The sequence below is a fragment of the Stegodyphus dumicola genome, chromosome 6, assembly GCF_044657685.1.
Source record: "Stegodyphus dumicola isolate Sdum_Otavi_A_Nest chromosome 6, ASM4465768v1".
Taxonomy (NCBI): Eukaryota; Metazoa; Arthropoda; class Arachnida; order Araneae; family Eresidae; genus Stegodyphus; species Stegodyphus dumicola.
The window spans coordinates 93,911,993-93,929,966 of NC_140773.1; the positions used below are offsets into that span (position 1 = coordinate 93,911,993).

General features: G+C 33.0%; 1 protein-coding gene across 1 annotated transcript in view; it reads left to right on the plus strand.

Moving 5' to 3' along the window:
* The window catches only part of LOC118198089 (uncharacterized), a 357,202-nt gene that overhangs the window by 134,287 nt on the left and 204,941 nt on the right, over window positions 1-17,974 (plus strand). Inside the window, exons 9-11 of the mRNA XM_085819674.1 lie at window positions 8,720-8,923; window positions 14,402-14,701; window positions 15,300-15,581. Coding sequence (XP_085675800.1) covers window positions 8,720-8,923; window positions 14,402-14,701; window positions 15,300-15,581 — 786 coding nt within the window. The remainder of the gene's footprint in view (window positions 1-8,719; window positions 8,924-14,401; window positions 14,702-15,299; window positions 15,582-17,974) is intronic.

The window sequence follows — 17,974 nt, forward strand, 5'->3', positions numbered from 1 at the left end:
CAGGCTAGCAGTTCGAAAGTCCTGAGTTCGGAGCATGGAGAGGGCTTTGCTAATTTTTCTTGTTTTTTACTTCGATAAATACCAGTTGCTCTGAAGGTTTAACAAACGAAGCTAAATTTCCTCTCATTTACCTGACCCTGTTCTTGATATTGTTGCGTGCATACGAGTTCGTAATAGATTAAATGCAGAAGTTCGATTTAAAAAATTTAATAAAATATATTCTTCCCACAAGAAATATAGCAAAGCCGGAATTTCCTCAGAGATATTCGTACAATATCACAATATCACGCAATGTAATCAGTACCTATACTTTAAACTATTAAAACGTTAAATAGAAAGCAATCCACAGCGAAGAGAAAGCTAATCCGATCAACAAAAAAATACAGCAGTTAAGTAAACAACTGAGATGAGACATGAGACATGACTTTATTATGGCGTGCATAGCTAGTAAATCAAATTAGGTTTTTGCCGGCTCAATAAAATACAGATGCACTATGGTGGTAAAAGTAGAAAATTACGTGATCTAGAAATTACACATCATAAAGTTGAAAAAAGGGGGCCAAATCATGACTACCACTAGAGGAGAGTTTGCCTTGAAGCTGCAGAGACGTGCGAAGCTCGAGAGGTGGCACTTGACTTGAGAGAGTTAGTCCATTCTTCGTTCTGAAAATCCTGAAAGGCGAGTTACAGATTTTCTATCATGTCAATGAACTAAAATGCGAGTTGTAAGTTTTCCTCTTGAGAATTCCTCTTTTTCAGGAGTAACTGATGCACGCGCAGTAGCCTTAACATCTGAAGATACATTCTTGGGTTTAGAGTCTTTTTAGTGGGATTTTTAGTCAACACTGGTGTTGATTAACATTAGATTTCCTCGGACAAATTTTGGGAAAAACCTCGCATCACATAGCTACATGCGATTTTTGGCATCTTACGCATGTAGGATTTTCTTCGTTTTAATGTGCAAGTGTAGGTAAGATGATTACGGCCACACTTAAGACATATCGGTGACTTATGGAGTTACATGGGTTTCACCGAGTAAAAACGGCGTATTTTCAAGATTTTTTTCATATAATAAATGAAATATTTAATTCAATTTTTTTATTATCTTAAAAGTACATATTTAATAAAAAATTTCTGAAATTTTTGAAAAAAAATATTAAAAACACCGCCATTGTGACGTCATTCCCGGCGAGCCCTCGGAAAAAAGGTGCATTCGTGTTGACAGCAGAGCTCCTAGCAGGATCATCTGAAGTGAAAAAAAAAATCCGTGTTTCAAACTAGAAATTGGACGAAGGAAAAAAAATGAAAATTAAATGTTTGACAGCGGTTTTTACATAATGCAAAATTCGATAAAAATTTCATGGCATTTTGAAAAAAAAAATAGTTGTAATTGAAAAACAAAATCCTTCGTCCAAGTCCTTGTAAATTGTATCTCGAAGACCTGTTTAGAATTTCATCGAGATCGGTGGGGTAGTCTTCGAGAAATCTTGACAACCGACTTTAAAAACACAGTTTTGAGAAAAACGCGTTTAAAGTTTACTCTTCCATTACACAATGTTTCTTCACCTTCACTTTCAATGACGTTTGAACACCGCTCAAAACACGACAGCGATGAAAAAACAAGATAAAAATCTATGATGGAATATTGGAGCGAGGCTTCCTCTGGCACGTGCTCTTTATTTTCACCTTTCAATTTTTTTTGCTGATGTGCTCATGTTTGAATCATCATGCTGCTCAGGATTTTTAGGATTGAACGACTGTCTCCGTTTCTTGGGTCGATCTTTTCTACGAGCACTGTCCGCTAATTGAGATCTTGAAACTTTGGGCATTTTTAAATATAATTTACTTTGGACACTTATAACCTCAAAATAAACCTCGTGGTTCAACAAGTGATCACCAAATGAAGTATTCCAACTAGTTGCCCTTAGAAAAAGAGAAAAGTAGCCATAAAGGACAAATGAACAATAGGCGAGCAGCTGCTTTTTTATACCTGCGGCAAGCGGAGCCCAGGTAGCCTTGAGCGCGCCACTTCAAAAGGCTGTATCTCCGAAACTATTACTCGGATCAACTTGAAATTTTCGGACAATATTCGAGAGATGTTGTAGATTTTAATAAGCCAAAAAAATCGATGTTTTGAACCCGTGAAACCCATGTAACCCCTTATTGCAGAATAATTGTCCGTGCCCAAAATGCTGACAACGGAAACATATCATAGTGCTTCTATTAGATCTGATTTGCGAATTTTAACATGCAAGCTCAATATCGTCTTCCTTTTGTAAATAGTCCTGGCTATATCATTAGGTATCACTAACACGAAAAATACAGGCAGCTTTTCTTCTGAATCAGCAGTTGTTTTCTTAGTAAACTGAGTGAGTTTAATCACTCGGAAACCATCGTTACACAGTTCATACTTGATGTCTTCATCGTCAGAAGTCTTCTGATAACCCTCTAATGACAACTTTAAGAGGTGAGTCCTTTTTTAGTCGAAACGTACTAAACTGAAGGTCCTTTTTAAGAAAAATAGTGAGCGCAAGCTCGCGATTTGCAGCGCTATCAAAAATCATAGTGATATTGTCTCTCGTTAATATTCCCGTGTAATCATTTACACCATGATGGGTCAAAAGGCTTCAACTTCACTCCAAGACACTTCCGGTCGGGGACAGATGCTCAGCGGTACCCGTTCTTTACTCTGATTCACTGAAGTGGTGTGGTGACAATCTCAGGAAGATAAGCGACGCTAAACTCATGCTTTTCAGTTTTCGCCTGAAAAGCATAAGTTTAATTTGAAAGTTATTCCTCAGTGCAATCCGTTAGATTTTCGGAGGCAATAAATGCTTGTAAGGCTTCAAATTTATTTTAAATAGGAATAGTAGTTTCCATATTAGTAGTCTTAAGCTCAGCAGCAGTGATAGCTTTCTTCGGAGCTGGAGACAATTTTACAGATTTTCTATGCAGGACCATTATTACTATTATTTCTACCCAGGATTACCGCATTATTATTATGATTTAGAAGTTATGATGCTTGCAGTATCACTTTAAACATCAGCATGGGTGGTCTGACACTTTTTCTAGGATTTGGGGGAACATACTTCAACAAATGGGTCGCAGAGCGGTCAGCCCAATCAGGATTTTTAAAAGGCCGAATATCGTTGTCAAACGTCTTTAAGAGGAAAATAAAATTCTCCTCAGCACATTCAAGTAGATAGTCAAGCGGGTAGCCATCATGAACGTTTCTCTGCAGGCAAGCAATCTCATTCAGTCGATCGAAATAGATAGTCTTTATCAGCTTTACCTAATTCTTTAATCAGGCGTCTAGCGTGAGGCACATCAATCGGAGAATGCGTCATTCTTTTCTTAGGCATGATTCGTGAAAATTCGACAGGTACGTAAGTGAATAAACCGTGGTTAAACCAGTTTGAGCCACAGAAACACAACCTTCACTCATGAAGGCCATCCATTACCTTCGTTCTACAAATTTTTAAATCTCTCTTAACAACTCGCAACAACAGTCATAAACCCTGAGATGAGATATTTTCTCTCTGGCCTTTTATAGCTTTTTAAATCGGCCGCGCGAAACAATTCTAGCAATTTCTGGAAAGCAAAAAGAGTAAAATTAAGGTTACAGCTAATCTAGCAGTCAATTACATTTATTCGAATTAAATATCAATCACAGAGATAAATTTTAATCAATGTTAACGTGCTCTTGTATTTTTACTTTTCCGGCGTAGCTTTCTCTTAAAGTTTGTCGCGCCCTGCATTGCACGGGGAAATAAAACAATTTTAATTATAATTCCACTAAAAATATCTAACTAAATATAAAATTCGTAAAAATATCATATTTATGCGCACTTAAATGAGTAGATAATAATAACTGTAGTTTACATCTGTACTTACTTTGAATTTTATGAACTTTTTATTCGTTTTCTTTTGTTTTCATTATCTTGCAGTGTGAATATATAGATACAGAAATACAGACTTATAGAATAAGTATAAACACAAAGAAATACGTAGATTTAGTGTGTTGCTAATTGCTTTTAAAAGACTTGCGATTTAATACACATATATATTTTTGTGATTATTTCTTACAACCTTTGAGTAACCCATTCCAAACTGAGGACATATTCAGGAAATTCAGCCTTAGTGATCACATATATTCACAGGTCTTATATAAATCGGACATTGATATTTAGGTCAAAAGGAATTTACAGACTTCGCAATAGGGCAAGTTTCATCTCTTTGATGTTTTGTTAATGCATTTCTCTTGCACAGAAATAATACTCCGTTGAAGAATGTCAGTATCTCCATGGAGATTTTAGATTATATATCCTCATAACTACGATGATATTAAACAGACGAAACATCCTTAATCAAGCTACCCACGTAAAGGACATTCATAATATCTGAATGCAAACATGATCAGTATATATAATATAAACCAAAAGAAATTAGCCTCAAATACATCTTTCACCTACATAAATAGGAAAAAATAAAGGATATTTAGGCAATTCTTTTGTCTATTTATTTATGATTTTAATAATAGTCAAACTTCTAAAATAAAGTGATTATTATAGTCCTTTAAATGCTTTATTCCTGAAAGTCATTGTCTTTCAGTAGGAATTTCTTAGCGTTTTCCAGTAATTTTGGTAGTGGAGCATATTAATTTTAGTGAATTTTGTGAATTTGTGCAAACATATTCATGAATTACGATCAGTATTACAGTTAGTAGTTACAGAGAATGCCTTTAATAAGGCTTCATTTCTATTTTAGACCTATTTCAGGTTAAAATTGTAAATTGGGCTTATTTTTGTTAACACCTTCCTTTGATATAATAATATTACTTCATCGAAGCGACTTAACATATCTTTAGATCTTTTAAATTGTGTATCTGCATAACGATAAAGATATTAATGGATTTAAACAGAGTTAATTAAATCTGGCCATACGAACGTGATTTGTTATTTACCAGGTCTTCGAGCCGGAACTAAAGCGAAAAACCGGAAAAAACCATTATTTTGGTAGGAATGATTACTGGAACTAAATCGAAAAATAAATACCGGTTTATTTCGGTTCGGTATATCTTCAAGTATTTTATTACCGTAACAAACTTATCAATATTTTAATTTAACGTCGACCATATAATTATCATTCTTACATGTACATTGCTTCTCGATTACTAATACTTGTACTACTACATGAAACTACTTGTAGAAGGCCTATTTAATTCAATTGAATGAATTAGAAGTATAGATGATTTTTAAAGAAAAATATCAGTCTGAGTTATATTTTTCGCATCTCAGCTTGCGATCATCCACGGATGTTTCTAAAGACTGTTTTTAGAAACATCCGTGGATGATCGCAAATAGACAAACCAACTGCTCAGCAGGAAAATAGACAAACCAACTGCTCAGCAGGAAGTATCCAGTGCGGCGCCGCCCTATGAAAGAAAGGGATTGTAATATCCGCGTAATAATATGCATCTCTGTCTAATTGGTCAGGAGAGGTAAAAAGGGCTAGTGACAGACGGTATTAATTCATTGAGAGTAAGTACAATTGTCAACTAGAAGTAAATAGTCAAATTTTGCTTTCTACGTCGCAAAACGTAAAGGCTGTGCTACGTTTAAAGAATATTTGGAACAAATTGCAATTTTTGGAAAAATTTATTTCAATCCTAAAGAAGGAAACACAGTCTTTTACTGAAAGCGATGAAAATGAAGACGATTTAAAGACTTTTTGAAAAGTAAAGAATTGGCAATAAAAACACATAGATACCTTATCTGTACCGAAATTGACATTGAATTCATTTTAAATAATTTTGACAATGTACCAAGGCTCGATATAAAACATAATATTTTAGATTTCTGGGAAGAGAATAAAATTTTCTTTAAAGTAATTTAGAGGACTTTGAAAATTTTAGTTACATAGATAATACTAACTTTAAAAACTAACTTCTCTTACCTATTTTTCTTTCAAAAATATAGTTATATGTAGTACAAAAGGTGGTTAATCTTTCTCTATTTCGGTTCCCCTGTTAGAATTCCATGACAATACATACAAATAGACAGAAACGAAACAAACAGTTATAAGGTATTTTTCCCACTTCCCTAGCGTGCCTTCATGGTGTAACGATAGCACGTTGGTCCGGTATTTCAGAGGCCAGTGGTTCGATTCCTGGCGAAGGCGGTTGCTAATTTTTCCTCTCTCTGGCTTCTAAAAAAATCCTAATGACTTTACAGTGGCGCCCGAACTAAAAGGGTTGTGGATGATAATTCTCCGCACCCAGGATTTGGCGACTAGGTCCCCTAAAATCCTAGTCTCCCTTTAAAAAGGGGAGTATATAAGGTATTTCTCCCACTTCCCTGGCGTGCCTTCGTGGTGTAACGGTAGCACGCTGGGCCGGTATTCCAGAGGTCCGTGGTTCGATTCCCAGCGAAGGCGGTTGCTAATTTTTCCTCTCTCTGGCTTCTAAAAAAAATCCTAATGACTCTACACAGTGAGCAAGTTATTTCGTTACAGTAGAATTCTCAATTATGCCATGTAGAGAGAATCACCTCGTAGTGAATGAAAGAATAAGATATGAAGAACGTGATGCAGTGCAATTATTTATCACGAATTATTGGAGTTAACAGTAGATTCCAACTGTTTTTCTTCTCTTAATATTTCATTAATTCTGTGTTGGTTACTTTATACCACATGTGACGTTCTTATATGTTCAAAATGTGTTTTGTAAGAGCTTCAATACAGCATACATGTCACACAAATAGCAAATGCACTGAAGGAAGCATCCAAACACCATGAAACTTCTTGTGTTATACCACGATGGCATGTGCAAATGATTACGATTTCAACGCAAACTCACATCATGCGAAATTGCTGCGTTCCTAATAATGAGAGGGAAAATTGTCATTTGAATAATTTGAATGTTTCTATAGTGAGATTTTTGGCAATGTGTAGCTTCAGCATGCCTCTTAGAAAAACACGAGCCACTCTTAGAAAAACTCGAGCACGTTTCTGAGTTCAGCTGAGGCAGAGCAGTTGCATATGAAGCCGTATTACGAATCAGCCTTCCGGGAAATAATTTACCGTGTCGGATGTAGCCGTGCAACAGCCATGTGAATATGGAACCGATAGATGCAGGATGGAAAGACTAATGGGGCAGGAGCAATTGTAATCCCTTCTCCGAACTACTTCACAGGAAGATAGGCATATTGTGGAGATGAAGTGATGGAATGCACTGCCACATCCGCAACCATGTCACAATGAATGCAGCTTATAACAAAACAATCGGGTCTGCAAGAACAATTTGCCACCATTGACAATATAATGGACTGTCCAGTAGACATCTATTACTTCTCTTACCTTTAATTTTAAACCACAAGAGTTTGCGTTTGCAATGATGCACTGAACGTAAGAGATAGGCATCCAAATGGCATGACATTATTTTTTCCGACGAATCACTCTTCTGTCAGCAGTACCATGATGGTTGGATTTGAATTTGGAGAAAGCGTGGAGAAAGCCTTCTCGACTGCTGTGTTATACATCGTTGTGTGGGAGGGTGTTGAATTCTACTCCCACAGCCCCTAGTACGCATGACGCATACACTAATTAACCAACGCTATACCTCTGAGGTTTTGCAGTCTGTTCTTGTTCCTTATCTTCAGGGCTTACCTGCGGCCACATTTTAATGTGCAAATACACATTGCATGATATGTTCAAGCTTTTTGCTTAGTCCATCACATTGTATTACTACCTTGGCCAGCCCGTTCTCCACATTTATCGCCCATCTAATCAATGACTGGATCACACCTGGCTGGGCATGAACCACTGCGGGTATACCAGATGAACTTTGGCTACATGAGGAGGCAGCATGGGCTGCCATTCCCCAACAACACATCCAAAGTCTCTTTCATTAAATGCAACAGCGTATAGCAGCGTTATTGACAAACGTGGAGACAACACTCATGAGTGATTTTTCTCGTCTTCCTCACTTCCAAAAAGATTGTATTTCAAGTCAATTATCATTGATGCTGTGCGTAAACTTTGAAATAAATTGGCTTTATTAGCCCTTGTCCTTCTTTGTATTGCATTTTGGACGGCCTGCAGTGTATGTCATCATAAGTAGTTTATTAATGTCTGACGCACTAATATTAAAACCAAATAAAACGACGCAATAAAATGTGTGTTTGCTACAATTATGCAAATTAAAAGTAATTTAGAATGCGAGAAATAACTAAAATCTGCAAAACGTACTGTTATACTTCTAATTCGTCACCTTTGAGATTTTGTAAGGAAATATGAACTTAAGGACATTCAGGAATAAATTTTTAATTAATAAATATATATGCTATCACATTCGAGCCTAAGGTTTCAATGAAATTCTAATTAGAGAAAATAATTGTTGCCATTCAACATATTATTTAATTCTGACAATTTTGAATCTTATCAGCTTCTGTGTCTTTTATTTGAGTTCTATAGCACATATTTACGAAAGTGTATTTTCGTCTTCTGTATAAAATATAAGTAGTGTAATTTGTGCACTCTGACTAAGATTACTGTCAATTATGTCTCAATGAATTTTATTCAACCTTAAAATCTGGAAATGAAACAAATTATGTTCGTCAGAAATAAAACTAGAAGCTGTGACAAAATATACACTAATGATTATTTTCTAATATTTTGAAAACGAATTTATAATTTTACATATTTCTTTCCCTACATGTAGGTGATCCATCTCCATCTGTACAGTGGTGGCGAGGGAATGTATTAGTGGATAATAATTTCACTATCACATCCCGCGGATTCGTGCGGAACGAAATGGTGTTGCAAGAAGTTCAGCGTTCTGATTTTATGATTGAATACCGTTGCGTTGCTTCTAACACAAACTTGACAAAACCTAAAGCTGCAAGTGTGATTTTGGATCTAAACTGTAAGTCAGTTTCCTTAGGTCTCATATATATTCATAGAGCAGAGTAATACAAAAACAGTAAATCTTTTAAACGTTGCATTTCAGAAAATTTACAAAAATGGTAACGCAAATTAGCAGACATGTACATCAAATTGTAAATTTCGTTTTTTAAAAATTTCGCAATGAAAATTTGTCATTTCAGGCATACCTAATAGATAACGTAGTACCTTGGAATTTTAAATGTAGATACGTGAATCTGCTTTGGGACTATCGCTGTTATAGGTCAGTAATGAGCTAGTTTAATATGAAACAGTATTATTCTTATTTTGAATAGAAGAATGTCACTGAATTTTATGGTATTTATATAAGATGGACATCATTTTGCTTCTCCTATAAAATATAAGTAGATATAAAATATAAGTTTTTTTTTCAAGTTTCTGAGAAAATGTAAGGATAAACATTTATTTTTGGCGTCAGTGTCATCCACTTCTGTAGACCTAAAACTAAGCCATTTTGGCTACGCAGCTGCCAGAAATCAAGGTTATATAAACTACTATTCGAAAAAACTAAGCCATTTTGGCTACGCAGCTGCCAGAAATCAAGGTTATATAAACTACTATTCGAAAAATCACTACCTATTCGAAAAATCACTGTCTAGTTAGCGAATAACCTTTTACTATATGCTATGAGTGTTTGCTTATGCTCAAGTGGTAATCAGCAAAGCGGATTGCTACATTCAGTATTTAATATGAAACATACTTTTTTCTCTTACGGATAAATGTCCATCTGATGGATGCAGCAATAATAACAAGATACGCATAGTAACATTCTTTAAAATATAACCTGTAATTAGATGTATTTATAGAATAAGTGTATAGATATGCATTGGAAATTGATCAGAATATAACTATTTTCAATGTTTGCTGATATGTGTAACATCCATGTGTAGTACTATAGGCAAACATTTAAGACTTGTACTTATTTAATTGTAAATATTTCAAGTGGAGAATTCAAAGATGTCTAAATATCAAAATTGAACTAACATAAATTATATTGTAGATTAGTTTACTCCTTTTGGAGTCTGACAGGGTGTATAATTTGTCAGAAAATTTACGTAGTGATTGAACCAAAACTATAGGAAAGAGGCAATTAAGTATCAATACGAATGTTTGCGAAGCTCCTTCGATTTATATGCATGTTTTAATATGAATGATTACAGATCATATTTTTAGGAATATTAAAATTATTGTATGCTAGAACAAGATTATTAAGAACATGCTAGGAATATTATTCCAGATCAGCGTTGTTAGTGTAGCATATTACTCAACTTCTGCTGATAGACGTACGGAAGATCCTCAAAAATAATTGTAAGCTAGTCAGCTGCACCTTTGGTGGCGCAATCAAATTCTCTCAGGGGGTAGAATCTGAAAATCATAAATGAAACCATCATACTACCACATTTCAATGGGCCTAATCTCGTTATGGCACCCTCCTCAATACCGTAATTTCAAGAGGGTTTTCAGATGCGGGAATTCTAAATGACCCCACTTCACAGAGATACTGTAATACGAAATCCTACATTTCCTGTGTTTCAAACTCAAGCTTATCACGTGAAAATGTCTCCGGTGATTATCATATCAGCTGAAATGGATAAATGATATTTTAATATTTTTCTGAATTATATTCATTATTGTAATCATGTATGAGATGTTTAACATAATATCTAAACATATCAAAATTAAAATAAGAATTGATGGTATAACAAACTTGAAAAATAAAAATGCGAAAGGGAAAATATACAAAATTATAAAAATATACAAATTATAATAATTATAAAATTAATCTCTCTTTACTGAATCCGCAGTTCAGAACTCACCAAGGGAAAATGAATTAAACCTTCCGAAATGTCGATTTATATGTTTGGAAAACATGTTTCGTTCTCCTAGTTCATTTCAGATCGAAAACCCAAATTTTCAACTAAGACATAAAATTCATATAAAACATTAAAATTGAATCTCAAATTTACCAGAAATCTATTAAAATCTCTTAAGTCTTCTAACTCTATCAGATTTATTTCCACGAATTATTACTATTACTTCCAAAGAAGAATGGCAGTTTTATTGCAATACTTCCAAAGGAGAATGGCAAGTCCTTTTTAATAACTACATTGCATTTAATAATGTTTTTTTTAAAACAAATCAACGGCATCCCGATGGGAACTAGCACTAGTTCAGCGATTTATAATTTGTACCTTTCACCAAGGAATTTCATTTCCAGTAACAGTTATATCAAGTACAACGTTCGTATTACTGTAACATTTACAGGTACAGGGACGATATTATTGCCATCAACAACTTCAATCAAATAAAATACGATCACATTTATCCTTCATATTTAAAATTCAATAACACTAACTTCAACAAAGACATATTAATTACCTAGGTTTGCAAATTACGAATTTTAAAGATATTAAAATTTATGACAAGAGATTTTGATTTCAATACTATTAAACTTACCCATCGGCACTCTAATATTAATACCACACATGCTCAGCTCCTTAGAATGAAAAGTATTTACCGTAGTGTCGAATACTTACAAGGGGAAGTCACTAACTTAATCAAAATTATCTTAGAGAATAAAACACCTCTATTCAAAACTTCAATATCCTTAAAAAAAGCTGGTATTAACTACATTTTTTAAAATTCTCATCTCAATTGATATGATAATTATTACTTAAACTCTAATCGGAGGTAATAGTTGGATGAATACGATAAAAGATTTAATGTAAATATGTACAAACATCTTGTTTCTCTTCCATTTTAATCATTATTTATACTACGCGTTTAATATTTTGTAAATTTAATAATTGGCAAATCTTGCTTTTACTAAAAAAAATGGGGCTTCTAGTTTCAAAGACCTATTGTACCCCCAATTACTTGAAGACTTTTATCTTCTATAACCTATATTTTTCCTTTTTCTCAACTTTGAGCCAATTCTGTTTTCGCGTGTTAAGATTTTACAGAGGACAGCATCTTTTACAAGTTTTTTCGCCGCAAATTTGAAGTGACGATCACCCTCCTGGTCCGTAATAATTTTTACAGACAGCACCGAACTTTTGACTTCCCCACGCTCATAATTTAAAAGGATAGGACATATTGAACACATTTTAAAATACTTAGTTTTGCTATTAAAATACTTTGAACATTATTGCATACTTTTTCCAAGAACTATATATTTTTGCTCCTCAAAAGCAGCTTTGAATTCTACTTTCTTTTGCAAGGAACACAGTTTGGTCGTTTAAAGAATTTAACTAGTTTATGTTTATGAAGTCTCTTAAGAATCCTTATTGATTATAAATTTACTTTTTTTCCACTTTTTGTTTGAAATAGATGTTCAGTTTTTATTTGTTGTTTAAGGCTCTGATTAGATTTTATTAAAAGTTTAGCTTAGCATAATCGGGGACGACGCAATTTCTGAGTGTTATTTAAATAAAAATTTGCTTTAATGTATATTTGTTTTGCTCTTTATTTGTAATTGCTTCTGAATTTCGATTTCGCATATAATGATTTTAGACAAAGTTCTTTTTTTGAATGGTTAATTTTCATAAAATTTAATTACAAAAAATTTATTAATTTGCATACTTATTTTAGATGCTTTAAGTTTATTTTACTTCAGTCTTGCAGCTATACTGCTGGATGGGTCTAAAACATTTTTATTTTTAATTTTAGCCTATTGTTATGTTTCTTTTCATACGTATCTAATAATAGAAATAAATATTATGTTTTGGCAACAGATTCCTACTATACTCACAATCAAGTTCACTTCAATTTTGTTCAAAAAATACACATAATGATTTTTAAAAGTAAACGTCGGAAGCAATTAGTAGGTATAAGCTCAAAATAAGTAATTTCAAAATAATCCTTTCTGGTAATAAAAGAGCAAAGCAACTTAAACAGCTTTTAATCTTTAAACGATTTTAAGCAATCCCACTGTCTCTAATGTATTTTATATCATTTATTAAATTTATTAAATAAGTGCTTTCTCTTAACTATGAAAATGCTATTACGTTTTCTAAAAGCTTCGTGAAGTAAAATGATTATATTTAAAGAGCTTCCAAAATGCTCAGTTTCGAACCAGAGAAAAACTTAAAGCCTGTTGATTTTAAAACTAAATCTTAAATTGAATCGATTAATATAATCAATCACAATTAAATTCTTATTACCATTTTTAATCATTTGTTTTAGGATTGTGGAACTCCATTTAATGTATTTTATAATACATTCATTCATTTGACTACATTCAAGTCAACATTCGAAGCATAAATGCCATTTTGATTATTTTTCTTCCCTCCTTCAAAGGATTTAGTAATATTTATATTCCTCTGCTTATGACATCATTTCGTTTTTGAGTAACATTCTGAGAGTCTGAAAACGCTCTTTATTCCATGATACAATATCCTGGTTTTCAAAAATATATTAGTTGGTATTTGAAGAAAAATGTTACTATGAGGGAAATTTTACTTGAAATATTTCTTGTTATCAAATTTTACAGTATATTAATAGTTTATTAAAGTATTCCAAATTTTGTCAGAAAACGATGTACTTTAAAATGAATTTGTCAGAAGACGATGGACACTAAAATTAAGAAAATAATCGTATGTAAATTCATTTAAGTGTAAAACAAATCAGTTGCAAAAGAAATATTATCGTATGTAAATTCATTTTAGTTCCAAAACAAATAAGCTGAAAAAGAAATATTACCGTACGTAAATTCATTTTTGTAGCAAAACCGAATTTCCAAAACAAAATATTAGTATTAAACTAAGCCAACGTTTTCAAAACAGAGTAACTTATTAAATTCTTAATTAACGTATAACACAAATTTAGGTTACCTAAGTTCCTTCCTCCTTAAGAATGATAGAATATACGAATACTTTATTGTAAAATGTTTCTATCAGCTGTGTCACATGTGTGGTATAATAAATGATATTACTGCACCCTTGATTTGATTTTGTGGTACAGCCGTTAAGTTCAATTTCCTGAATAAATTGTGTACACTTTCTATGAATGATGTAAATCTCCCGGCTAAAATTAAGATCCATTCAGGATAACATTTAAAATTAATTTTATTACCTGCCTTCTTCTGTTCTTTTATTTAAACATCATTCAAATTTGTCTTTAACATACATTATTGGAATATTCATTGCGAAAGACTGGACATGGGAAAAACTTTTTTCACTGAGTTTTATAAGTGGTCAGATCACCATAATTTTGAATGTTGATAAACACGAACAAAGTAACAAATAAGTAAGAACTGAACATAGTAATCTAGTCAATCTTCCAGTAGACTAAAAACTAGTCATTATGATCATGCTGCAACGTCCAGTCATGATTGTTTTGAATATGAAAGCATATTCTATATCCATGCTTAAATTGTCAATTCAATACTCTCAATAAAAGCGTAATTCAGTTGCAATAATTCTGTCTTCTCTATTTCCAGTATTGCCCTTAGATGTGCAAATCATAAAACCCGACTTTCCAATGATAGCTGGGAAGGGATACAAAATAACTTGTGAAACAACAGGATCCAATCCACCTGCTTACATTTCATGGTGGCTTGATGGAGAGAAAATTACCTCAGGGACACTGGATGCTGTTGTTGAGGGATCAAATGTCAGTTTCAGCGATCTTTCAATTGTACCCAAACCTGAAGACAATGGAAGAATCCTCACTTGCAGATCTGCTAACCCGGTTTTGCCAAAGAAAGCAATTGAAGCAATAGTTAACATGAACGTGAATTGTAAGTGTAAAAATAGCTTGAACATTTAAAAAAGAAATGTAAGATTTTTGTAAAACAGAGATGTACACAAGTGTAAAGAAACATCACCATTAATGTATTATGATGCATATCTTCTTTCTTTCATTAGTTAAATATTTGTATTGTCATAAAATTCGATTAAGATAAAATTAACAAAATTCAGAATTTGTAAAACTCTAATATTTTATTATTTTTAATTTGTCTCATTACCGTCATGCGAAGATTTTATAATATATGCATTATCACAGATTTCATATACGCTATATTTTTAAACATTATATTTTGGGGTAAATGACAAAAGTATGTTTGAAATAATATTAACATTTACGTATTTTTAATTTTTAAATTACGTATTTTTAATTATTTTATACTTAATGTTATTAAAATTACATACTTGTTTAAAAATTGTATTTATTCTCTAAACTGTTTTACCATATTACTTATAATTTATCTATGTTACCAATTTTTGCTTTAAAACTGTCTTTTTATTTTCTATAAACGTAGTCCTTTTTGAATTAATTTATGTGATATTTGTATTTATTACTATTTCTTACTTATTTTTTGTTCTACATCTTCTCAGATCCTCCGTTTTTAATATTAACCAAGAACGTTCATTCGGACATAAAAGAAGGAGATGATATTGAATTGGAATGTATAATCAAAGCTAATCCATGGATACACAATATCACTTGGATATTTGAAGATCATCCTCTCACAATAAATAATAATCTAAGTATTCTTATTATGAATCAAACTTTATTGCTGCAAAACGTGAAAAAAGAACATAGTGGGAGATATCGTTGCACAGCCTCTAATTTAATTGGTGAAAGTAACAGCGAATGTTTACAACTACAAGTCAAATGTAAGTATGAGAAACTTTTGTGTATCAGTAAAGCTTTTTATGACACTACACTTCGTTTTCAGTATATATCATGTAACGAGATTCGAAAGTTTTAAGCAAATGTTAACAAAAACTCATGTATATAAAAACAAACCCTTTTTTTAATAAAAATGTGTAGCCGTAAATACTACCTTTGTGTCTTAGAAATCGCAGTTAGTTAGAAATTACGTTAGATAGCACGATTAGTCGAAGCATAACGGGGATCATGCGTTTTCCTTCTGACCTCGGCGATCACTGGACATGATTGCCCAGCAAAGTTTTTTTTCTTTAGTTACCTGCCTATCAGCGGCCGAGCGGTAAAGTCGCTGAACACTGTAACTGTCGCTGAACACTGGTAAAGTCGCTGAATACGAGCTAGTTTCCCTCAGAAAGTCCTCCACGAAGGCATCCCTCCCTTTAGGCAGATAGCCCAAGTCTGCTTTGCCATAATTAAATAAACCAAACCAAACCCTTTAGTTACCACAAAATCTATGCATGCGACAATTTGGCAGTCTTGAATGCTAACCTTATTGCAGTGGTAATTAAAGCAGCAAGATGTGTTCGTCAAAAGCTGATTTGAAATCAATTTTGAGAGGAGTCAGACATATGGCTGAAATAATAATGAAACTTAAAAAGCTAAAAGCTAATGCAACTATGTTTTAGTAAAATTTGTTCGTATTTATCTGATAAAAGGCAGTATTCGTATTTATCTGATAAAAGGTTACACAACGAGATTTATCAATAACTACCATATTTTTGCATTTGCCTAAAGAGATAATAGATTTAAAACTGGTAAGAGAAGCAAACTTATTCCTTATTTTAGAGATGATTTTGAAATAAGTTTCGAGAGCAATCAGACATACGAGCGAAATGATTTTAATATGGAAAAAATGAGTGGAGCCAAGCGAAAACAAATGTAACGTAAACTGTTGAATAAAATAATAATGAAACTTTAGAAAGCCAAGGTATTAGAATTTTGAAAAGGTTGAAACATTAATGTCATTACTTAAAGAGAAGACTCAAATAAATGGAGGAGGAACTCCATGGAATGGTGGAAGGACTCAAATAAACCTAATTTACTACCTGAAGAAGCTTTACTTATAATGTTTGAAGATCGAAAGTCAAAATTATGATTAAAAGTTCCTTGATGAGAAGTTTCAACACTCTTTTAGTATGATTGATATATGTCAAACCCCATTGGCATGACAAACCGTGTTAAGTTAAAATTCAACAAGACACATTATAAATCCTATTAAGCTAAAATTTCACAAGAATTAAAATCAGGGATGACATCTGTAAGAACTGATCAACAAATTTAGTGATGGTTGCAAAAATAACCTGAAAACTGACTTTTGAAGAATCCGAACAGCACTGACATGAAACATTATGACGACAAAACTGTTAGGATTATTGTCATATAATCGATCCTTTGATCAATTCATCTTTGTCTGTTCGTTTTCCATCCACTTGTGAATGTTATTAGTCAACTCTATTTGCAGGAAATAAACTGGGACACTTATGCAGGTTTAATAATAACATGAGCTATATTTTAATTTTGTAAATACAGTTTAACTTTTCACAAAGCTTTTATTCACATTTACATCAAACGCACCAGTAATACATTGCATCTCTCAGCTCTTAACAAAAAAAGAAAGGACAAACTCTACTCTCGGAATACAGCCAAACTAATTTTTAAATTTTTTCTCACGAACATGCCGTTCTTCTCGCATCAAGCACGTTTCTTCTTCTCGTTGCCAGATATTTTCCCCTCTCCTTTCAGATAAACTGTTTATTCACACGAGCAAGCCGTTCTTCTCGTTGCCAGATTTTCTCCTCTCTCCTTTCAGCTATAAGTCTGTTCTTCCGGCAGGTTTGGTCGTAGCATAGAGTATGTGCATGACATGCCCTTGCCAAGAATGAAATTTGTCCTTTCTTTGGGACGTATTTCATTAATCAATATCCAAGCAAATTTTCTGTACATTACTTTTACACAATACCAACCTCGTACAGTATAAAAAAAAACAAAACAGAACAAGCAATAAATTATTACAATCATACAAATAAACAAAGAAAAAGAAAAAAAACTATCAAATTATATTAATCATATCATATTTGATCCATACGTGAGAGTGCATCTGCACTTTGGTGCTGAATCCCTGGCCTATGACTAATCCGTAAGTTCCATTTCTGCAATGCCAGAGCCCACCGACTCAATTTGGGACTTCGAGGAGTAGTTTCATTCAAATATCTCAGAGGGTTGTGATCCGTTATAATTTCTACCTGAGCCCCATAGATCCATTTAACAAATTTATTCAGGCCAAATAAGACTGCCCAAGCTTCCTTCTCAATGCTTGCCCAATTTTTCTGAGTTTGAG